Here is a 25,675-nt window from a genome sequence, read left to right as displayed (position 1 = left end):
GGTTTCTTGACCTCTAGTAAAGACATCATCTATAGACTATTGTTGGACTAACGTCACATAAAATCGTTTGTGGCGTTATGAACAATGAATAACAACATCTTCAACATTTGCGACAATGTGTTCATATGACGTTACGTTGCTATGAGACGCTTTGCAAACAATGAAAACAGTGGCACATATTTGTCAGTTGTAACGAACGAGACAATCAGCGGGAAGTAAAAATCATAATCGCTATGGGTAATAATACAAATGTATATAACAAACGTCACTGATGACGTCATCCAGCATTATTATAATATGACGTCATCATACAAAGAATGACGTGGTGAGTTAACGTGAGAACTTTATATGTGCAAAAACATTTCCATAATCGGAAGAACTCTCCAAAAGCAGAATCCATTATTATAATCATAACTTTATCATAAGCATGTGTTTATGAATCACTCTCAAATAGTGATGTTACCAGGTGTTCGCGAAAAGGCGAGCGTATCCTGCCCCACTAGTGGCACCCGTCACAAACACATGCAAAGAAAAGTCAATTGTTCAAAATTGAAAAAAAACAACATGGGATCATCATGGCATAATAATGAATTGCATTGGATATAATATTTTTGTCACTGATGTGTCACATCGAGAATTTTCCTCGACGTGAAAGCTTTACTGAAGCCTTGAATACAGTACGCTTACGTACAGAAATATTCGAATTATTGTCCAAACACTGTAGAAGCATGTGACATTTCATGAGGATAATACTACGTTAGAGCTACTGGTCCCGTCTGCACTAGTCCCGGATTTAATTCCGTAAATCATTATATTCGTGCGGACGTGAATATTACATACCATTAGCAACCTATCTCCGTTGTCGTCAACTCCGATGTAACCAAACACTTATGCGCGACAGGCGTACAATATGAAACGACATTAGTCGGCCGGGGAGCAGTATTTACAGAACAGGAGCAGAGAATCAAAGATGGCCGCCCCCATCACAAACGGTGGGTTGCCTGGCCCCGATGTTGTGGAAGTGTTGCGGCCAATTGAAAGGGGTCTGGTCGCTACCGTCTTCTTTTATCGAAAGAAACCAGAAAGAAGAACCTTGCGGATCAAACTAGAAACTCGACAGTTGATGTGGATCAAAAGCCAAGGGAGCAGGCCAGAAGGAACAGGTGCGAGACGAAACTTCTAAGTTCTATTCCTCGATTTAACTTGGTGCCAGAATTTGAATAATGGTCATCCTCTCTGCCCAAAAAAATGATTTTGAGTTATTTTGAGAAAATGTAGTTTCCTCTTTCTTATGCAGAAGAAAGAGACAAACATTGCATAATAACTGTATACATTCAGTCGAATGTTGGGCAATTTTTTCATGGAATGTCAAAGGTGACTAAGTTCTATTCTTGGTAAGATTTTGATCTGTCATTTATGCATCATTGTTATTGAGTATGGACTGATTTTTTTCAATGCCGTAGATTGGCGGGACTAATGTCAGTTATGTGCTATTAGATTAGAATGTTTACTTTAATGTCACTTTGCATGCTTCGAATCATGGTTAGACCTACCTGGTTACACTTTTAGGAAGTTGTCATGATTGGAAAGGTATTTCAAATATGCCAGGCCATATTAAGTACCTTATTCAACGTAATAAGCGCCCAGGGCGATCTCAAAATTAGAAATAGGGGGCTCTTATTAGAATATTATTTTGGTGGGAAAAAAACAGTTGAAAGATAACTTTCGCGGTTTATGCTGACAGCTTGAAATGTTTATATACGACAGATATATTTTTCCAGAATTTAACTGATTACATGGTCCAGTGGTAGAGCGTCGGCTAATTAACGTGATTAATGCATTAATTAGCAGAGCCGGTGAGCCCCCACAGTGCAAATTGGATCTGAAAAAGTGTGCCCTGTAAAGTGCACTACTCCCAATTATTGTAATAGATGCAAAGTTAGATACAAATTTGTAGTCTTGCACAGTGGTTGTTTCCCAATTTGCCTGCTAATGGTATTTACCTGGAACTCAAGAGCATTGCCAACTCCTGTCAGTTAGAGTTCTGGATATCACATGACCTGAATATTCTGTTGCAACAGTATGTTATGCAGTGATTATGTGATAACATTTCACACTTCAGATTACCATGGCTGTCATTCTATGGAGCATTTCACACTATTTTTGCTATCTTATTTACGATGACAGGATGCCATAACAAAATGCATAGCCTAATATGTTTTATTTTACCTTTAAATAGCAGATGATACTCATCTTTTACCGTTTTTGCAAGAACAAAACAGATTTATTGATTTAAAATCTTTTCAGCATGCATAAGTTTTCCGCTTGAAAAGGAATTATAATTCAATTCCTCCTGTATAGACATCCCTTTACCTTGTTTACAACCTGAGAACTAAAAACGTGCTAAATATAATTGATTTGTGTGTACAGTTCTATTGAGGGTAGTAACCATGGTAACACCGTTTCAGATCAGTGTTATTTCATGGAGATTGATGGGTTGCCAATCAAAATGTGATTTTTCAAATTTGATAACGATACTGCATAATGTTCCTTCAAAGGTTGATAAAATCATGAAGTGTCCTTCCCAGTGAATATCCAGATTGGAATTAGTCTTCAGCAAACCCATCTGTTGGATAAAGTGGTCAGGCTTGGATGGACACGCTCGCTGGCTTGCTTGACGCATGTCATCGTATCCCAATTGCGTGAATGGATGCTCATGATGTCGATCACTGGATTGTCTGGTCCAGACATGATTATAAACAGACTGCGGTCATATGGCTGGAATATTGCTGAGCGTGGCATTAAACAACAAACAAACAAACATATACTCGGTAGTCCCCAGTTTCCAGGAGCTTATTCTATTTATTATTCATTGATATATAAAGAGAGAAATATACACACAAAAAAGACGCACAAAAAAAAAAAAAAAAAAAATTCACCGAAGGCAACCTATTGTTCATATGACATAATGTAATCAGTGTGTACGTCATGAACAATGCATAGCGTCATATTGTATGTTTGAAGCGCTGTGACGTCATTAGGCAACAAACAACATGAAATGTCCTAATTCTCTTTACCTCCACCCATGTAAGAGCAAATCTCAGCATTTGTTTGTTGGTACTGGTAGTGTTATTTGCTATAACCATGATAACCATTGATAATAGACAGATAGTTAATATGTTCTACTAGCGCCAATGGTTGTTTTGTAATGTCCTGTATTTAAATTTATCACAATGACAATCATTTTGCAGTTAATGTAGATTATTAAAAACTCACTTAAAACATCAATAGTGAAACTCGTTACTCCGGTCCCTCTGATCAGTAGTTAGGCTGAAACCCCTGTAATCTGGATAATAAATTTTCTGGATTATTTTGTTATTCAGAATTTAATGGGTCCTGAGAATTTAAATGGGAAATTATGAACACCTATTCAGAGGGCGATATTCAGGCCTAAATGTCAGTATATTCCCTCATGGGAAATAAGAATTTTCCCTAATTCATGTTCAGGGATAATTGTAGGGTGGGGCCTTGTGCCTATAGCCCTAAATTTGGAAAAAGGCCCACATTTTCAAATACATTGCATTTTAACATTGTGCTGTATCGGCAAGTGTGGGTGTACCTCTGGAATATTTGAAATTTTCACATGAAGGGCCCATGTCAGACACTTCCTAGAGTGAACCCTGCATGTTAATATGGTGCTAACTATTGTGATGGCTGAGGGGAGGTGACTTGTATTTTCTGATCATAATAAGGAAGAGGCTTGAAAGCTTAAATTTGGTGTTCTCGAATTTAATGCAATGTTAATACAATGTTGTGAAAATGCAATAGTAGAAACTAACAGTTTTAGTCCACTACTCCTCATAATGACAACATATAGCAAAACTCTTAAAAATGGCAAATTTCTACTAGTCCTTATGATACCTAACTACTGGGCAGTTTGGCAAGGACTACAGGACAAGTGCCGATTTCTAAGGCTGAAATACCTAAAAAATAAGAACTTAAACAAAATTCCGATTTTGAGTTAGTGGTTAGTTTAGAATCCCTGGTTAATGAGTGTATGGAAATGTGCAGATGACTAGGCAAAAATTCAGTCCTAGCTATTCATACCTCATGTATATTTTTTGTAAGAATCGACTCAACACCTGAAGTCTAAACTGACTAATAAATCCCCATTAGGCATGTAATTGGGTACGGGTGGCACAGTTGTCTATTAAACGCTCCTGTATTCGCTGTGCAGAGTTGCGTCTCTTGGGCATGCCAGAAAATTTTGGTTGTGGGTTTGAATTCGGGTTCACCCCGATTATGTTTCTAGGTTCGTCTGCACCACGCTCGTGCTTGTGGGTTTCACCAAAGTCGTAAACGTCTAAGACCTAGATCCCTTTGGGCTTTCCTCCCTCACATTAAGCTGTCAGGCCGTGATGTAAGTGGAATACTGTTCAAAGTGGCGTTAAACCCAACTCACTCACTCAATGAAAGTCTCAGAACATATCACTTCCAGTCAACCTTTGCACTACGATCGTGTCTGGAAATTCCAGCCTAGTTCGGCAAGGGTGGAAACTGGACTTTTACAGTCAGTTAGGGCCCTTGCCTCGGGAAGATGCCTCAAATAATAAGCAAACAATTTTATGTGTACATGATCTACCTGAGATATGGGCTGTCATAACATCATGACCGGCCTTGTATTTAAGGAGCTGGCAGAAGTTTACATTAACAATAAGAGGGCTCTCATGAAAATGACAAATATTAGTTTCCGTGATAATGTCCGGGACAATATATTACCAACCTGGTACTCGGCATTAAGAGGCTAAAACAAGGACTGGTCAGCTCGGAGTGAGTATATTGTGTCTGAGTGGGTTATTCATGTTAAACTGTGGCATGGTATCTCAGTGGGCTAACACTATAAAAGCAGCATAAGTCTTGGCTAGTACAATAGTACAAACAGACACAAACACATACACACAGACAGACACACACACACACACACACACACACACACACACACACATACAGACACTCAAGGCTAGTACAAGCAGACACATACAGACAGACCGACACACACACACACACACACATACACAGAGCTAGTACAAGCAGACACAGACAGACAGACAGACAGACACACGGGGCTATTACAAGCAGAGGGGCAGTTGGGTAGCCTAGTGGTTAAAGCGTTCGCTCGTCATGCCGAAGGTACGGGTTCGATTCCTGACATGGGTACAATGTGTGAAGCCCATTTCTGGTGTCCCCCGCCGTGATATTGCTGGAATATTGCTAAAAGCGGCGTAAAACCATACTCACTCACTCACTCACTATTACAAGCAGACACATACAGACAGACACACACAGGGACAAACACATACACACAGACACACACACAGAGAAACGGAGCTAGTACAAGCAGAGACACACACACACACGCACACACACACAGGGACAAACACATACACACAGTTAGACACACACACATACTCACACTCACAGACACAGACTTGCATGCACATCGCTATTTACGACCCGATATTTGTCTTCCCCCTTATTCTATTTGTATTTATAATATGTATGAGGGGTAGTCGAGTAGCCTAGCAGTTAAAGCGTTTGCTCATCACGCCGAAGACCCGGGTTCGATTCCCGACATGGATACATTGTGTGAAACCCATTTCTGGTGTCTCCAGCCGTGATATTGCTGGAATATTGCTAAAAGCGGCGTAAAACATACTCACTTACTCCACTGACATGACAGATGGACAAATGGACAGATAGGCTTGCTGGCTGGCACATTGCATTTATGTAAAAGCAATACTCATTAAAGCAACGTTAAACCACCTTTCGCCTCACCTCATCTCATCCATTGTTACCATGGTTACTCTTCCAACACACTCCATGTCACATTGGTCATGGGTATATGTGATATTGCTGAGGCTAGACAACAGTGGAGGTGCAATATACCCTGATAAGCAGCATATCTGCATAACTACACAAAACAGTGTTGCCATTACCCAACTGTTTTTCAGTTGCTATAGTGTACAAGTATTCATGAAATATTTAAAAACCCAATAGTGTCAGGGATTTATCTAGACCTGCTCAAAGGGCTATATTCGGTCTCAAGTCTACAGCAAATATCCCTAAAAATTCACATTTTCAGGCCTCAAAGTTTAAATTTTTACCAAGTAGCCATATGGCTACAATCAGTTTTCCCTGGTAGCCAGTGGTAAAATCAAGTAGTCATATATTGTGGCATTAAATAGAATTTCAAATAACTCTGATTTCAAGAAAATATGAACTTTTTGAATAATCCCATTTTTGAACAAAATACGGATTTTCTTTTCCAAATCGACATCACTGTGTTGGAACGTTTTATACACAACATAAAAACAATAAACAACATTTACACAATGAGCGGAATACCTGCTCTGACAACGCAAACACAACGATGAGCGGACCTTCCAGCTCAGGCATACATGAGGTGAGCGAGCTACAGCTCAACCTCAGGAAATTTCCTACGAGCGGCACATCCTGCTCGAGGTCGTCCTTACACAATGTACACACCAGCGCTCGGAATACCAAGCTGATGAACAGTGTAATTGTAACACATATATAGTAAGGGACAACAATGAACAGACAAAGAGACAATGACGTTGATGATCATAAAGGCTATAAATGTCATACTATAAATAACAGTAATTAACGGGAAGTGATATTGTAGCCCAGGTTGGCTGTCAGTCAATATACAATGAAATGTTGGGGATTATAAACGGGGATTATAAATAATGGTAATTAAGTTATGGAGATATATACATGTAGTGGCGATAGGATAATTGGCCTTTGGAATTAAATGTTCATTCAGATAATGGTTGTCGTAAATCAGTCGCTATGACAGTCGGGTGTTCTCTTACTTCTTTTGAGTGGCGTATAATCAATTTCTGAAGCCATTCTCTAATTATTGGTAAGAATTGCCTTGTAAAAAACAAACAGTGATTGAATGAAGAAAATCGGACGTTAACACCTTATATTTTTAAGTCTTTGAAAGGCTTTCAGAAGTGATACACATAAGGAAGAGAATTTTTGGATGTCAGCTTCTTGATTGTGTGGAACACAACGTTTCGGAGTATATGCTTACTCCTTCATTAGGTGAGAGGGTACGGTTGGCCCAGTCGTCTAAGGCGCCGTGATTCGCTGTGCAGAGTTGCGTCCCCTGGACACACCAGAAACCTATGATTGTGGGTTCGAATCCCGGTTCATCCTGGTTATGTTTCAAGGTTTGTCAGCACCATACCTGTGCTCGTTGGTTTCACCGAGGTGGTAAACGTCTGAGACCTGCATCACTTTGGGCTTTCCTCCCACCTTAAGCTGACACGCCGTGATATAACTGGAATACTGTTAAAAGCGGCATTAAACCCAACTCACTCTCTCACTCACTCATTAGGTGAATGAATGCTATGAGGCAGAGAGCATACATATGTACATTTAAGAACACAATTCTAATAAGATTTCCACCTTTTGTTATCTTATTAGTATTGTTCTTCTTACATGAACATATATATGTTCTCTGCCTCATAGCATTCATTCACCTGATGAAGGAGTAAGTATGTACTCCGAAACGTTGTTCATTACAATAAAGAAGTTGACATCCATAAATTCGCTTCCTCTTACATCATGTTAGGTAGAATCACAGATTGCGTGTAAAAGTTTATGTGCATGCTACCATGGCTACAACGGAATTGGTTTTAATGATGCAAACAGCCATACGTTTTGTAGCTCCCATGGGACGCCTAGAGTAAATTATATGCATCCATTCTCTGTGTAACCCTGGTGATTCCTGATTACAAGATGGAACTTTACAAACAATTTCCACTCATATTCCAAGGTTCTGTTGTCGAAGTTGTCAATATTATTGATTATTCCACAACACCCTAAATAGTTCACTCTTACCTATTGGAAAACTGGAAGTTTTCTAATAAATGCATTATGGTTTCAAGATCAGTGTGACCTGCATGTACTGTGGGTGTGACAACTAATCAGAAATATTTCCCTTTCCTGACGTGGAGATGATGTTTTTATGTCTTATTTGACAGGGAACACCAGCAGGAAAATAATACCTTCATTAATAATTTCCCTTTCAGTTTCCTTTGTCAATTTTTTGGGTAAAATGTTGGATATTTCATTGAATTTGTTGTGTTTATATTGGGTGTTACCTGGTTACTGCTTTGTGTATTAACATATTTTACTACTTGAACTAAGCGTTTGAAGTTTGTTGATGTTTTGAAGTCTGAAGTAAGGAGTAATCAACACATGATCAACATATCATGTGCTTTGTTTGTCATGTTTATGTCATCACAAATTGAATTTCTCTACTCTTTTGTCAATACCACAATGGTGACTTTCGCGCCTATATATTTGGTCAATAAGGCAGGCAGTTTTTTTTATTGTGCTAACCAGAAATAAGTAAAATGTTAAAAAAACCTCCTTTACTGCTGTTGTCAATAGATGTACTTTTTAAAATACTAACATGTTAAAACATGTTGAAAATTAATCTTAAAAATTTAAAACAACATTTTGTTGACTCGAGACCAAAGAATGAAGTGTTATTCTGCCAGTAGGAGCCCCAAACTCTAACAAGAAGGCATTCTAAGAGATATATAAGGAAGATCCTACTGAAGAATTGCTTAGTCATAGGGAATATTGCGATGTCTCAGTGTTTTATAGGTACCCTGTAATCAACCATTTGGACAGTGAAGGGGGACATGAGGCCCTATTTGAAGTCTAGAATGAACATGATGAACTCGTGTAGTTCCATGCAAGCATTCAGTGCATAACATTCACCAAAGCTTTTATCATGAAGATCAGACAATCTGAGGCTGTGTCGATACCTCTTGTGTTGTGTCCGACATGAAGAGTGGTCTGTCTTATTCAAACATGGTGCCCTAATGGACAAAATGGCCAGAGGCTTGAAGATGAACTGAAAAATGGAAATGATCAGGTTACGTGGCAACAGATTCACTTGCCGGGATTGATCTGTGACATGGGGAGATAGTAATCGACCTCCCGTCTATCTTCACCTTGGAGAAGGGTTCATAGTAATAGCAACGACACTGTTTTTGCATGATTATGTAAGCAGGGTGCGTGTCTTGAGCCTAAGTGCATTTGGCAAGGATAGTGCGAAAAGCAGTTTGCCATTTTTAACCGTTTTTGTTGTCATTTTAAGGACAAGTGGACTAAAAATTTAAGTTACTATTGCTGAAAAGGCTGTTTCAGGTTGAAGTGCATTTTCCTCAGGGTAGAATCAGTGAGTTGGGTTAAACAATGCTTTAATCAGTATTTCTTTTATATCCTGATATGATATATGATATAAAACGTGAATACCCCCATTTTATGTGTAATCAGTCTTGCTTTTGGGGGCTTGATGTAGTCAAAATGTGAGTACTTCAAGATTATGTGCACATTTCAAGTTTGATAAATATATGGGTGCAGGGTGCAACTGTTTTTTTCTGGTGCAACTAGGTATTTATGTCATCATGCACCTAGTGCAAGTTGAATCAGGTTTCTTAAATCAAGTCCTGGTTACTATTGTGTGAAGCCCATTTCTGGTGTTCCCCATTGTGATATTCCTGAAATATTGCTAAAAGTGGCTTAAAACCACACTCACTCACTTATTAAAACAATATCATCATCAAACAGTGTTTGAATTTAATTCAAGGATCCTCATCATGAACGTAATATTAAAATGTTATTAGTTCGGTGTCCATACATTCAAAATGGTCTCCAGCAATCTATGCAATCAAGAGCCCTCATCATAATACTAATATTATAATGACATTATTTAGGGAATATTGCTAAAAGCGGCGCAAAACCAAACTCACTCATCATGCTCATTAGAACAATATCATCATCAAACGGAGTTCGAAATTATGTCAAGGGTTCTCATGATAATAGTAATATTATAATGTTATTATTTAGGGTTCCCTACGTTTAAAATGGTCTCCAGCAATCTATGCTTGTCGTAGAAGGTGATGAAATTTATCTGGTGGTCAGACTTGGTGAGTGCGTCTCATTGTACTGGAATGGGATGTTTCTCATAATATCAATCACTGGATTGTCTGGTCCAGACTTGAATGAATACCAGCTACCATCATACAGCTGGAGTGAGTGAGTGAGTGAGTATGGTTTTACGCTGCTTTTACTAAATGTTAGCATTATCACAGCTGGGAACACTAGAAATGTGCTTCATACATTCTACCCATTTGGGAATCGAACCCAAATCTTTGGCGTGACGAGAGAACGCTTTAACCACAAGGTTACCCAACTGCCCCTCATACAGCTGGAATTAAGCTGAGTTCGGAATCAAACAACAAGCATGAAAACAAGAGTAAGGTGAAAGCTGTTGTTATGTTCTAAGTAATTAAAGAAATGCTGCACCTGCGGCACAGTGCAATGTGTCACTGTGACCATGGAAACCTATTGATGCTGTGAAAGCTTTGATCATGTCGTACCTACAGGTCATAGACATTCCCTCTCATCTCAGATTATTGGACTTGTAATTTGTATAAAAGAATCACTGGTAGCTTAAAGTGCAGTAATGCTGTGTTATCTTTCCCTCCCTTCATCATTATCTTGCCCATCAGTGGGATCAGGTTGTTTAAGTGTGTGTGTGATACGTTCCTGACTTGACTTGTTGTGCTTGCTTATTAAGTATTTTAATTAATACTAAGGGCCAAAACCTTGTGATCATGGTGATATTAAATTATTAATATATTCTTAATTTCAGGCTGCATCGCTATAAAAATGCATAAATATTGATATTGATTAATAATTCACTGCCAGAGAAACATTTACGTTTTTAGGATTACAATGGTTAAGATGGACAATTTAATTTTAAACATTTGATGGATCAGCTCAGTTCATATTTAGTATCAAGTTGATTAATTGCTGGTCTACATAGCAAAATATTGTACCTTCATATTCAGAATACTGGTAATTAATTTAACTGTTTATCAATATATCTATATATATCGTGAAACTTTTGAGTATGATATATGTATCAGTTCTAAAAGCAGTGACAGTCTCTAGTTGATACGGAATATTGATGTGAAACCCAATTCCTCTGAATTCATATTGCATTAAAAAGACCAAACAGCCCTGTAGTCAGAACATATAAGTAATTTACAAAGCAGGAATTCTTGGTCAGAACTATTTAGAGCAATTAATGTTAGTTATGAGAGGCGACTTCATGGATTGGGTGGTTGGGCTGGTTGATTGCATATCAATGTATCCTGTCTGCAGACTAAGCTAGTCGTGAGAGGTGACTTCATGGATTGGGTGTTGGGCTGGTTGATTGCATATCAATGTATCCTGTCGACAGACTTAGCTAGTCGTGAGAGGCGTCTTCATGGATTGGGTGGTTGGGCTAGTTAATTGTTTATCAATGTATCCTGTCTGCAGACTCAGCTAGTCGTGAGAGGCGACTTCATAGATTGGGTGGTTGGGTTAGTTGATTGCATATCAATGTATCCTGTCTGCAGACTAAGCTAGTCGTAAGAGGCGACTTCATAGATGGGGTGGTCTGACTAGTTGATTGCATATCAATGTATCCTGTCTGCAGACTAAGCTAGCCATGAGAGGCTACTTCGTGGATTGGGTGGTTGGGCTAGTTGATTGTTTATCAATGTATCCTGTCGGCAGACTAAGCTAGCCATGAGAGGCTACTTCGTGGATTGGGTGGTTGGGCTGGTTGATTGCATATCAATGTATTCTGACGGCAGCCTCAGCTCGCAATGAGAGGCGACCTCGTAGATGGGGTGGTTGGGCTAGTTAATTGAATATCATTGTATCCAAGGGTTTTAACTTGCCCTAAATAACCGAGAGGCCCCCAGTTACTAATTTCAAGGGGCCTCACAGGACGTATGAGGGCCCAGTACACATGTGTAAAGTAATGACATCTTGTAGATCAGTGTACTGTAAGATTTAATAATTATTTTAATTACAGAAGTATTATATTTATATGAATATTATTGTGCATCCCTCAGAATTTTTTCTGCATCCATTCTGTACATTTGCGCGAACATTTCTGCACATTTCTGCGCTGCGTAAAAACCTGATCCTGGGAGAAGCCAGTGCTAGTCATGAGAGGCTACTTTCGCAGAGCCTGAACGTTTGATACAGTTGGTTCAGCTCTTACTACAAGCATAGGGTACTAGAGACCAGGGCCCCGTTCCACAAAGCGAATGTAGCGCTACGACTGTCGTAAGCCAATGTTAAAGTATGGGTGTTACGATCACCTTAGCGCTACGATCACTTTGTGGAACTGGGCCCTGTTCTACTTCTCATATCAGTTGGACCCGTGAAGATCTGGTGTAGAATAGGTTTTCAGCAACCAATGCTTGCCGTAAGATGCAGCTATGCTTGTCGTAAGAGTCATCTTACTGGATTGGGTGGTCAGGCTTGCTGACTTGGTTGATGCATGTCATCGTATCCCAATTGCTTATCAATGGGATCGGGTGCTCAGGCTCTCTGACTGGGTTGATGCATGTCCTCAAATCCCAATTGTACGGATTGATGCTCATCATGTCAGTCACTGGATTGTCTGCTCCAGATTCGATTATTTACAGACTGCCGTCATACAGCTGGAATATTGCTGAGTGCAGCATGAAACAAACAAACAAACAAATCATGTCTGTGGACAATGGTAGGAACATGCAGTGGTTTTGCTGGAGACAAATAGCAATAGGACATGTCCTTGATTTCATCAGCTTTTGATAGGACATTTCTCTTCAGCATCTTTGGGACATTTTGGATTACCATCAGTCAATGTCAATGTAAATGAACAGATTTGAAACCATGAACATGATGCTTTGACTAGCATTTATTTTCTATAAGAACACCTCTATAAGAAGATTTTCGTTTTCGAAACACGATAGTTCAGTACATTCGGCTCCCATTGACTGGATATTATTGAAGCAGGTGCAGAGCCCAGCAGGACAGGAATGGACTAATGGTTCATTAGCACCAATCCATCAGTGCCATGGTGATCCCATGTACATCAACAATAGTCAGTTCTTTACATTGTTAATATTTACAGAACATAAATAGTCATGAAACTGCAGTGATCTGATAATGGTTTCCTAACACCTAGTCAGGATAGTTGATGAATTTTACACAAAATGTGGTAATGTCCTTCTATTCATGTCGATCTATGACCTTAAGCTTGAATGTTAAATTTATTCTGCTAGCTGTATATTTCATGATATGTATGTAAGCTTTGAATAGCTCAGACCGGTGTTAACTGATTGCTGATTTGAACTTGTTTGTTTTGCTAATGGTTTTTAGATTGGAATTGTACCACTGACGAGATTGATTCATTTGTATGGATAGTGTTCTCTGACAACTGATGTTATATACCAGCGGTATGGGCAGCCTGAGTCAGACATTCCTTTTTGACCATACCCTTCGAGTGGTTTCTGGGACAAAGTCCACAGTTTCAGTGCTGTTAAGTAAAACAATGGCTGCCCGGAGAGAAAATATAATATGGTTTCATGCGGTTGGACTTGGAGAGACTCTGAGTATCTCTTGGGTGTGTAACATGGCTGATGTGTTGTAACGCATGAAATTAATGCAAACATGAATTTGTCCCTGGTGACACAATTGATAAAGTGACATTTTTGTCTGGTCATATTGATGTAAATTGTCATGACAGCTACACCATGTTCACTGCAAATGGGCCGAAACAATAATATCTCCCACCAGGAGGAAAGGGACCTTATGCATGCTGGATGCAATTGTGCTGTGACGTCATAAAGACATGAGATGCTTCAGTAAAAATCGCCATGTGTGAGGACTGTAAAAAAGTATCTCATTCTTCTACCGTTAGTTCGTAATGTAATAAAAACATTATTTCAAAACCTTTCAGCATGAATTTCTACTTTCCATTAATCATACAAAATACTTAACAACTGCAATTACTATAATAACAGTTACCGTATTCGACGTAATAAGCGCCACGCTCTAATAAGCGCCTACGGCGATATTTACTAATATATTGGCTAGTGAACAATCCCAATTAGCAGCCCTTCCGATTGATCAATGTACACAAGACTTATTTATTCGTGTATGATAAGCACCCTTAATTATGGGCCATTAAATTCTTGAAAATGTGTCTATCGTGTATAATACGCACAGATTCTTCTTTTATATCATTTCAGGCTGTCAGCGTAAACCACAAAATTTACAATCTTTCAACTCAACTCTTTTATCTCACCAAAATTATATTCTAATAAGAGCCCCTTATTTCTAATATTGAGAGCGCCCTGGGCGCTTATTACGGCGAATACGGTATACGTTGGGAAATGGGTCGAAATGTTTGATGCCATGTATCTTTGTAATCATTATGAATTGGTGCTTATGAATTGTATTTTTGTGTTCCTAAGATACTGTAGTTTGAAAATATACATGATATAGTGAGTCAAAATGTGATTTTAACCAACAATGTCCCTTATCTCATGGTGGGTCTCATGTTTACCTAAGTTGGTCAAGCAGTTATGACAGTTGTTAACTGTGTGTGTGGTGTATGACAAGCCTTGCTCATGGTGACCCTGTCAAATAATCGTATAATAACTGCTCACCTATGTCGTACATCTACAGCAGTGGTGGTGAATGCACAAAATAAAATAGAAAAATTCAAAGCCTTAGGCGTATACTTAATCAAAACAGGACTAATAAATCGCATTTAAAACCCCAATAAACTACCAAAACCAAACCACATACTCAAACAAACAAACTTCCATACACAGGTACCTTAGTTCCTCCCCCCCCCCCCGCCAAACCCTCTTGGCATTTTTTCCAAATCTCAAAATTTCCAAAATTCTATATAAGCATTCACTAAAACACCCCTACTGGATTGCCAAACAACTTTTTCCCCTTTTTGGAAACACATTAAATGGCTTGGCCGGGCCCTTGTGTGAAATACGCTGCAGTCGGAAAGCGCACGTAAAATCTCCAATATAAGTAAGTAACGAAGTGAATGCACAACACTGATCATTTATGTTCAAGGGAGTGCGGACTGCCTCCATGGTCTAGTGGTAGAGTGTCCGGCCTGACAGCGGAAGGTCGGGTTCGATCCCTGTCTGCGTCATACCAAAAGATGTTAAAAGATGGTACTTGTTGTTACCCTGCTTGTCGCTCGGCATTAGTGCGCTGATCGGCTCGGAGTCAGCATACTGTGTCTGAGTGGGGTATTCATGTTAAACTGCACCTGGTATCTCAGTGGGCTAGCCCTACAAAATCAACTGTAATCTGGACTAGTAGAAGCAGACACAAACACACGTGCATGAAGGTCGCTATATAAGTGCAATGAGCTTGGACGCAACATCAAACCTCACCTTACCTCGCCTCGCCTCGCCTCACCTCACCTCAGGATTGAGTTAACTTTAACTTTATTTTATTCTTTTAATGAATCTTCTGTAGATCACGGGAGTTAAAAAAGCTCAAAGAAATTTGAGGGGCCTATACAGGATTTGAGCAAGCCAATATGGGATTTGAGTGAGCCAATACAGGATTTGAGCAGGCCAATACTGGAATTGTGCATGCAAATTTGGCTTTATGCCTCGGGCAAATAAAGCCTATCTCGGGCCAATGAAGCCTGCCTTGGGCCAACACAGTCTGAGTCGGGCCAATAAAGCCTGCATCGGGACAATAAAGCCTACCTCGGGCCAATGAAGCCTACCTCGGGCCTCGGGAAGTTTAATGCATGAAGTTTTATCTTTATTCAAACATATAAAAGTCAGAAGGAATGGGTGCATTGTCAGAAAGAAATGGGATATTAGTGACTTATAGTGTAACCATAGAGTTTTAGATACGTTTTGTCATCAAACAATATATATCACGTGACTAACCACGGGTCCGGGTAGTCCTGTGGGTACCCAGGTCCTACTCAGGACCCACGCGACCCGGGTACCAGAGTTACCCGTCCCAGCCCTATTGGAGACCCAGTGAATTTAGAAATGAGAAGGGTGAGATCCTTAACACTGGCTGCTGAGGTACTGAATCTAGGGAGTAGGTACATCTGACATTTGGAACAGTGGCACCTCAACATCATTAACTATAGTAACTAAAGGACAACATTCATGATACAAACACCAAAACACTAAAACATTCCCTCAGATGGAAGATGAGTGTCATGTCTGGAGGGTTAGAAATACTTGAGTCCCAATAGTGATAGCATGTTGTAAATAAAGAACAACCCCTTCATATTCTGGCATTATGACATGTAATTCTACCAGTCCAAGGCTATCTATAACATTAGGCAATCTTGTTGAAGCCAGTGAATGCTAGAGGGCTGGGCTTATTTCTATTCCTGTGTCAGGCTGTTGGTATGGTACAGTTTGATCTCTGTTATCTTATCATGCTTGTTTATCCAATAGCTCCCTGCAGGGATTTTGGGGTATAATTTGTCCCCTGTGACCGATGCACTGCCTTTCAGCACTAGTGCAGAGGACTGGTGGAGACCGCCCATGTTACGACTTTCTGCAATCCCACTGCAGCCTTAGAAATTCCTATGTTTTAGACTTGTGTAGAGGACTAGTGGAGACCTTATTTCACTAGACATCTAAGTCTGTACCGCCCATGTAACGACCTCCTCACCTTCTGTGACCCCACTGCAGCCCTAGAAATTCCTTTATTTCAGACTAGTGTTGAGGACTAGTGGCAATCTTATTTCACTAGCCATCTGAGTTTGTTGCTAGTTCTGCTTTAGCAAGGCAACAATGCTTACTGTGATTACATTTTCTGTCAGTTGTATTCAGTTTCAATTTGTAGGAAAATTGAAGCATTGAGAACTGGATCAGAATTACATTATCAAATGCTATTAGTCTGTGAGGACTACCATCACTGTGTTTTACTTGTCCTGCATGCATGTTGTAAGTATCAGTTGGTCGCATGTCAATGTCGACCCGTGAAGATCTGCAGTAGAATAGGTCTTCAACAACCCATGCTTGCCGTAAGACGCGACTATGCTTGTCGGAAGAGGCGAGTAATGGGATCGGGTGGTCAGGCTCCCTGTCTTGGTTAATGCATGTCATCATATCCCAATTGCGTAGGTCGATTCTCATGATGTCAATCACTGGATTGTCTAGTCCAGGCTCGATTATTTACAAACAGCTGGAATATTGCTGTTGTTAAACAACAAGCGAACAAACAAAACAAACAACATATCAATGTCGTTGTATCCCTTTGGCGTGTATGTTTGCTCATGAGGTCCACAGGTGGTTTGCATGTCCCAAGAAGTGAACTTTAAAAGACTTGTCCTCATTCCAATAAATTAATTAGGAATTATTTGACATATTATTGATGAATCCCTCACTTTAATGCAAATACTACATGTACAATTCATGATCAGTAATTACATGATAGTACATGATTGTCAGTTGCACAATCTTAAACACTGGCTCTTCAGACACTTGACATGCCAGCCTTCTTAGCATGCTTAACAATCTTGAGGATATTAGTCACCTATCAATCGCCATGATAACCTTATAATTTTTGTGAGTCGCTGACCTTTTGAATTGACCAGTTGACCCATAGATCAACTAGGCTAAGACACACAGAACTCTTCTTGTATTGGTCATAATTCTTTTTTTAATTCCAGTAAATTTGCGAGAGGTTCGTGAAATCCGATCGGGGAAGAACTCGAAGGAGTTTGACAAGTGGCTTGAGGATTCTCGGAAGGCCGACACCAAGGCTTGCTTCACTCTCTTCTACGGCAGTGACTTCAAACTCAAGAGTCTATCTGTTGTTGGTAAGGTCCTCATTTCATTGTAGATGTATCAGTGAGTGAGTAAGTGTGTATGGTTTTACGCAGCTTTTAGCAATATTCCAGCAATATCACGGCGGGGGACACCAGAAATGGGCTTCACACATTGTGCCCAATTGAGGTATCAAACCCGGTCTTCGGCGTGATGAGCGAACGCTTTAACCACTAGGCTACCCCACCGCCCCGTAAATATGTCACCCTTGTTTCTTTGATGTAAGAGAATTGTGTGTAATTATTCCTTTTGAAACTCCGAAAGTTGCCCTCTTTGCCCTTAAGCATCAATGCTGAGGCTTATTGAAGGAGCTGATTATCCTGTTTACAAGGAAGTACCACAGCTTATCATAATTATACTTATAGTATTTATGAATCTAACTATCTATAAGGTTAAGGTAATTATTTTTTTTCTTGGATTTTTATTGTCCAAATGCCAAATTGATATTGATTTAGGCAAGAATAATTGTCAACAAGTGATTTGAACATTAAAACTATTAATTTTGTTATTTTAGGCATGTTAAGGAAGATATTACGTTTAGTTTACATTTTGTTTGCAATTTTAGCAAACATGGGGGTTGTTAAAGATAGTGTTTCAGTAATGTTCCAAATTGTAAACAGCCTTAAAGATATTATCACACCCAAAGAAATCAATTTTAACTTTGTATTCTGATCATGCTGATTGGGTTGCATGCAAAGTCATTTGTCACAGAAATTAACATTTGATTCAAACTTTGATAACACCCCGGAAACAGTTGAGGAATTCTGACCTCTATTTCATATCCCGATTCTTGTCATGTGTAGCTGGGTAGAAGGTAACCATGATTAGTTTCCAGGATCACTATCTGTACACCTTAGTATTGGTACCCAAATTACGTAGTAAAACAGTTGGTTTTAGAACTTAGCACATTAAACCAGGAAGGGAGGGGGCATGGGCCGCTCGTCGTCTAAGGCACCGCAATTCGCTGTGAAGAGTTGTGTCCCTTGGGCATGCCAGAAACCTGTGTAAGTGGGTTTCACAAAAGTGGAAAACGTCTGAGATGAGCATTACTTCTGGCTTTCCTCCCACATGAAGCTGACATGCCGTGATATAACTGGAATATTGTCCAAATGGTGTTAAATGAAACTCACTCACCCACTAAACCAACAAGGTGGATTAACCCAACAAGCAATACCTTAGTAGAAGCAACTATATCTGACAGCTATGCATGCCCTATTTTGCTTGTTTGTTTGTTTGTTTGTTTGTTCGCTTGTTGTTTAACCCCGCACTTAGCATTATTCCAGATGTGTGACAGTGGTTTGTAAATTTATGATTGTGTCTGGACCAGACAATCCAGTGATAGACATCATGAGCATTGATCTTTGCAATTGGGTACCATGACATGCATCAACCAAGTCAGTGAGCCTGACAAACCGGTCCTGTTAGTTGCCTCAATATTTTATTAGATATTAATTGCATTAACACATTCTAACCGCATTCCCTATGGGGTCGGGGGCACGGGTAGCCCAGTCGTCTAAGGCGCCGCGATTCGCTGTGCAGAGTTGCGTCCCTTGGGCACGCCAGAAATCTATGATTGTTGGTTCGAATCCCGGTTCGCCCCGATTATGTTTCTAGGTTTGTCAGCACCATACCCGTGCTCGTGGGTTTCACCGAAGTGGTAAACGTCTGAGACCTGCATCACTTTGGGTTTTCCTCCCAAATTAAGCTGACACGCCGTGATATAACTGGAATAGTGTTAAAAGTGGCGTTAAACCCAACTCACTCACTCACTCCCTATGGGGTCAGACTTGGTGACCAGGTTGATGCATGTCGTCAAACCCCAACAATGTGGATCGTTGCTCACAACATCAATCACTGTATTGTCTGGTCCAGACTTGATTATTTCCAGGCTGCCGTGATATAAGTGGAATATTGCTGAGCGTTGCATTAAACAACAAGCAAACAATCTACATCATGAATTTGAAGGGAATGCTTATTAGTTGCTGAGGATATAGATAGTTGAATGTTCATTGGACGGGAGGTAGATATATCAGGGTTGGACACGGCCACTCCTCTGCAAACCTGGGCCCCGTTCCCCAAAGCAATCTTAGCGCTGAGATGATCGTAACTCCCATACTTTAAAACTGGCTTATGACAATCATAGCGCTAAGATGGCTTTGTGGAACAGGCCCCTGAAACTAGTGAAAAGTAAGAATGAAAACATATGGTACTGTTACAACAACTCGTCAAATCTCATGACAATCCAATCTTTTACTCCAACACATTACCTATCTGCTTGAAAATCTGAGGACACTTTCTGAGGAGGTTGCTCCATATCAGCCAATCAGCATCGAGGCTTTTTAATAAACAGACAAACAGACAAACATATCTGTTTTATTTTTCTCAAAAATGATTGTAGTTGGTTGGTTGGTTTGTTGTTTAACACCACACTCTACAGTATTCTAGTTATATGACGGCGGTCTGTAAATAATCGAGTCTTGTCCAGACAATCCTGTGATTAATATCATGAGCATCGATCCACGCAATTGGGATCGATGACATGCATCAACCAAGTCAGCGAGCCTGACCACCCGATCCCGTTAGTCGCCTTTTACGACAAGCATAGTCACCTTTTACGGCAAGCATGGGTTGCTGAAGACCTATTCTACCCCCAAAATCATTGTAATGGAGGATTTCACAGACCTGTGAATATCCGGGTAGAGAATAGGTTTTCAGCAACCCATGCTTGCTGTAAGCATGGTAAGAGGTGACTATGCTTGTCTTAAGAAGGGGCTAATGGGATCGGGTGGTCAGGCTCGCTGACTTGGTTGATGCATGTTATCTTATGCCAATTGCGTATATCGATGCTCATGATGTCAGTCACTTGATTGTCTGGTCCAGACTCGATTATTTACAGACCACCGTCATATAGCTGTAATATTGCTGAGAGCGGCGTTAAACAACAAACAAACAAAAACCGCGACCTCCTATGGACATGATAGAGGTGCCTCAGATCTTCACCCAGAGAGGGATTGTATCAGAGTAAAGTATCTGATTGTAATAAGATTGTAGCCAAACTCTAACCAATTTACTCCAGTAGTAATTCTCATGGTAGATACTGATGGATGTCGTGGTGTGCATGTACTCTGGTATATTTGTTCCAACTAGAGCACTGACACGAGAATGAGTCCAAACAATGTGATGAGCCATCAAGGTGAGCAAGTTGTAGAGTACAGGCTGTAAGAGCTAATTGCCCTTGAGCACGGTGTAGTGCAGCGCTGCAGCTTCCTTGACTTCAGCTGTCTTGACTTCAGCTGTCGGGCTGTTCAAGATAAAAGAGGAAAATGAATATTTGATAATTAATGATTTCCCTTGGGAACTAGCACTGCATTCGAAAATTAAAAACAAATAGGAACTGTTTTCCATCTGTTGGTGTCACTATTTGGTTTCCATGGAGATTGCTGAAGCTTTCTACTGTAAAGTTGCTCATTTGCCTTGCACTGTGTAGGTTTGTGCTTTTACATTCCTTTAAAAAATAGGGGGCGGTCGAGAAGCCTAGTGGTTAAAGCGTTCGCTCGTCAAGCCGAAGACCCGGGTTCGATTCCCGACATGGGTACAATGTGTGAAGCCCATTTCTGGTGTCCCCTGCCATGATATTGCTGGAATATTGCTAAAAGCAGCGTAAAACCATACTCGCACACTCATCCACTTTAATAAATAGTAGGATGTACGATGGTTGTAAAAGTCATGCATCAATTTTGCGAACTGACTGTAGAACCCTATTATTAAGATTCATATACTGATTTGGTAGCATAAATGGGTTGATTTCCACAGTGAAATCAATCAACTTGATTTCCATGTTCAACATGCGTTGAGCCACTGTAGTGTCTGGTCCAGGGGCGCGGCCAGGCCATCTGTAAAGGTCCCTTATTCATTGACCCGTGATGACCCGGATTAGAATAGGTCTTTAACAACCCATGCTTAGTGTAAAAGGTGACTGTGCTTGTCATAAGAGGCGAGTAACGGGATCGGGTGATCAGGCTCGCTGACTACTCACAATTCAAATTCATCTATTGTCTGTCCCTTTTTTAATTGATGTCAACATTGGCAGATAGTGTGTGATTCCACACGACTCTTGGTTACTACTTGTTGTGTTACTGGTGTTGATACGCTGGTTGTTGTTGCAGCCAACTCGAAGGAGGAGTTCGTGGTATGGATGAAGGGGCTGGACTACCTGGTCAGGGACACCAAGGAAGCCTCCTATCAGCTGCAGCTGGAGCGGTGGGTACTGCCAAGGGGGACGTGTGTGAATAGTGGTGTGACGAGTGTGAATAGTGGTGTGACTAGTGTGTATAGTGGTGTGAATAGTGTGTATAGTGGTGTGACTAGTGTGTATAGTGGTGTGACTAGTGTGAATAGTGGTGTGAATAGTGTGTATAGTGGTGTGACTAGTGTGTATAGTGGTGTGACTAGTGTGTATAGTGGTGTGAATAGTGTGTATAGTGGTGTGAATAGTGTGTATAGTGGTGTGACTAGTGTGTATAGTGGGGTGACTAGTGGTGTGACTAGTGTGTATAGTGGTGTGAATAGTGTGTATAGTGGGGTGACTAGTGTGTATAGAGGGGTGACTAGTGGTGTGACTAGTGTGTATAGTGTGACTAGGGTGTATAGTGGGGTGACTAGTGGTGTGACTAGTGTGTATAGTGGTGACTAGTATGAATAGTTGTGTGACTAGTGTGAATAGTGGTGAGCCCAGTGTAGTGTGAATAGTGGTGACAAGCATAGTGTGAATAGTGGTGACAAGTGTAGTGTGAATAGTGGTGACAAGTGTAGTGTGAATAGTGGTGACAAGCATAGTGTGAATAGTGGTGACAAGCATAGCGTGAATAGTGGTGACAAGTGTAGTGTGAATAGTGGTGTGACCTGTGTAGTGTAAATAGTGGTGACAAGTGAAGTGTGAATAGTGGTGTGATGTTTGTCATGTTAATAGTAATGTGACCAGTGTAGTGTGAATAGTAATGTGACCTGAGTACTGTGAATAGTGGTGTGACCAGTGTAGTGTGAATAGTGGTGTGACCAGTGTAGTGTAAATAGTGGTATGTCTCATGTAGTGTGAATAGTGGTGTGATTCTTGTCATGTTAATAGTAATGTGACCTGAGTAGAGTGAATAGTGGTGTGACCAGTGTAGTGTGAATAGTGGTGTGATGCTTGTCGTGTTAATAGTAAGGTGACCAGTGTAGTGTGAATAGTGGTGTGACCAGTGTAGTGTGAATAGTGGTGTGACTAGTGTAGTGTGAATAGTGGTGTGACCAGTGAAGTGTGAATAGTGGTGTGACCAGTGAAGTGTGAATAGTGGTGTGACCAGTGTAGTGTGAATAGTGGTGTGACCAGTGAAGTGTGAATAGTGGTGTGATCAGTGAAGTGTGAATAGTGGTGTGACCAGTGTAGTGTGAATAGTGGTGTGACCAGTGTAGTGTGAAAGGTAGTGTGACAAGTGTAATGTGACCAGAGGAGCGTGATTCACATGGTGTCACCACTAGTGTAAACAAAATATAGTAATAATACACTTATTTGGCAATAGATTCCATACAGAAATATACCAAAAGTGCAAAAAACAATAATACTCCTTTCCTTCATCTTCCAACAGGTGGCTGAGGAAAGAATTTTACATGATGGAAAAGTCAGGATCCGAAATGTGAGTACGATAACTTTTTCTGTATCCTTCTAGTGATATTCTTGATGTAGCTTTTAGCATCATGATTCTTCATTCACTTAGAAGGGGGACACGGGTGGCCCAGTCGTCTAAGGCGCCGCGATTTGCTGTGCAGAGTTGCGTCCCTTGGGCACACCAGAAACCTATGATTGTGGGTTCGAATCTCGGTTTCTCCCCGATTATGTTTCTAGGTTTGTCAGCACCATACCCGTGCTCGTGGATTTCACCAAAGTGGGAAATGTCTGAGACCTGCATCACTTTGGGCTTTCCTTCACATTAAGCTGACTCGCCCCGATATAGCTGGAATACTGTTAAAAGCGGCGTTAAACCCAACTCACTCACTCACACTCATTCTCTTTGTGTAAATTGATCTGAAGTGGCACAATTAATGATTATCAAAATAACATTTATAATATTTTTTGGAAACCACACCTGAGCAGAAGGTTGGTTGGTTGGTTTGTTGTTTAACGCCGCACTCAGCAATATTCCAGCTATATGACGGCGGTCTGTAAAATAATCGAGTCTGGACCAGACAATCCAGTGATTGACATCATGAGCATCGATCCACGCAATTGGGATCGATGACATGTATCAACCAAGTCAGCGATCCTGACCACCCGATCCCGTTAGTCGCCTTTTATGACAAGCATAGGCGCCTTTTACGGCAAGTATGGATTGCTGAAGACCTATTCTAACCCGGAATCTTCACGGGTCCCTGAGCAGAAGGACATTTGTGGAACTGTGTTCCTGGATGTATGAACATTCTTGTGATCGTGATGTGCTTCGGTCTGTACATATACTACACAAAAAGAGTTGAAGGAGACCTGATTCTTTCATATGAAATGGAAACATTGGGTCTTCTTTAACTTCTTTTGAGTAGTATGTGATCAGTAACATTTGCCCAAAGGATTCATGCGTTGTGGAGTCACATGAACATTTTCAGAATTCAGTCCTTGTGTAGCAATAGCAAGCACAAAGATCAAATTTTGTTGGTATTGAAACATGATATAAGACACAGGCAGTTTAACAATTAAATATATGAATGAGTGAGTGAGAGAGTTGGGTTTAACACCGCTTTTAACAGTATTCCAGTTATATCAAAGCGTGTCAGTTTTAATGTTGGAGGAAATCTCGAAGTGATGTAGGTCTCAGACCTTTACCACTTAAGTTACACCCATGAGCATGGGTATGGTGCTGAAAAACCTAGAAACATAATCGGGGCCAATCAGGATTCGAACCCACAATTCTAGGTTAATGGCATGCCCAAGGGACGCAACTCTGCACAGCGAATCTCTGTTTCTTGTAAAGCAGAGCAGGCATGTTTTTTATCCTTTCAAACTAGTTTTAAAACTTGTACGGCAATATTGTATTGATTTGTATTGTACGCTATGTATTGCAGTGTGACTTGTACATGGCTATGTTGTTTATTCTGTGTTTCAGAGTGACTCTGAAGAATGTGAAGGCCTGGCTGCCCAGGATCAACTACAAGATGTCCACCAGCAAACTCCGAGAGACTTTCCAGGTGGGCACTGTGACCGATCAGGGGGGATACTGAGTAGAACAGTCTCTCAGTAGTCCTATCTTATGCCCCCCTTTCACTTCAACCCCGAATATCCCGAATCACCTTGAATCAGAAACTTTCGAAATTCGTGAGGATTCGGCCAATAATGCAAATTTTTGTGGCTAATCAGGTTAAAAAATATGAAGAATGTAAGGAATGGGTTAAGTGAGTGAGTGAGTGAGTTACAAGATTCATGTACGGATCATGCACGAATTGTAAGAATCACCTACGACTAAGTTACGAATATGCCGAATGTTCTTACTTAATTCTTACATGATTCGTAGTTGACTTGGGACATTCGTGGCAGTTTCAGGATGTTTTCGGTTTGAGGACAAGAAATTTTGGTAGCCACAAATCCCTAAGAATAGCCAAGAATGCAAAAGAATCGATTACGATTATGTTACAGAACATAAAAATTAATTACAAATGGATTATGATACAGCCACAAAATTGCAATTCGGGGACCCTTCCGTGAAAGTTTTTTGACAAACAAAAACTTTCTTGCCGATTAGACGAACTCCCGCGAACTGTAGGAATGTTTTAGGAATCAAATAAGATTCATATAAGAACTTCAAGAAATGATTGAGATTTATCTATGAACATGAAATTTTTTCTTTTCGGGGTGATTCGGG

At 40.4% G+C, this 25,675-nt stretch overlaps 1 protein-coding gene across 5 annotated transcripts in view; it reads left to right on the top strand.

The window, feature by feature from the left end:
* The first annotated feature begins 842 nt into the window (after positions 1-842).
* Positions 843-25,675, top strand: part of LOC124138590 (1-phosphatidylinositol 4,5-bisphosphate phosphodiesterase gamma-1-like) — an 83,943-nt gene continuing 59,110 nt past the window's right edge. For 3 of the 5 annotated variants that reach the window (XM_046505320.2, XM_046505319.2, XM_046505317.2), the window contains exons 1-5: positions 843-1,163; positions 17,633-17,782; positions 21,956-22,049; positions 23,417-23,464; positions 24,923-25,004. In XM_046505320.2, coding sequence (XP_046361276.1) covers positions 971-1,163; positions 17,633-17,782; positions 21,956-22,049; positions 23,417-23,464; positions 24,923-25,004 — 567 coding nt within the window. In that variant the 5' untranslated portion in view covers positions 843-970. The remainder of the gene's footprint in view (positions 1,164-17,632; positions 17,783-21,955; positions 22,050-23,416; positions 23,465-24,922; positions 25,005-25,675) is intronic. The other 2 variants (XM_046505321.2, XM_046505318.2) reach the window with 1 other exon arrangement.

The sequence above is a fragment of the Haliotis rufescens genome, unplaced genomic scaffold (genome assembly GCF_023055435.1).
Source record: "Haliotis rufescens isolate VD_foot unplaced genomic scaffold, xgHalRufe1.0.p SCAF_17, whole genome shotgun sequence".
Classification (NCBI taxonomy): Eukaryota; Metazoa; Mollusca; class Gastropoda; order Lepetellida; family Haliotidae; genus Haliotis; species Haliotis rufescens.
This window is presented reverse-complemented; position numbering and strand designations above follow the sequence as displayed.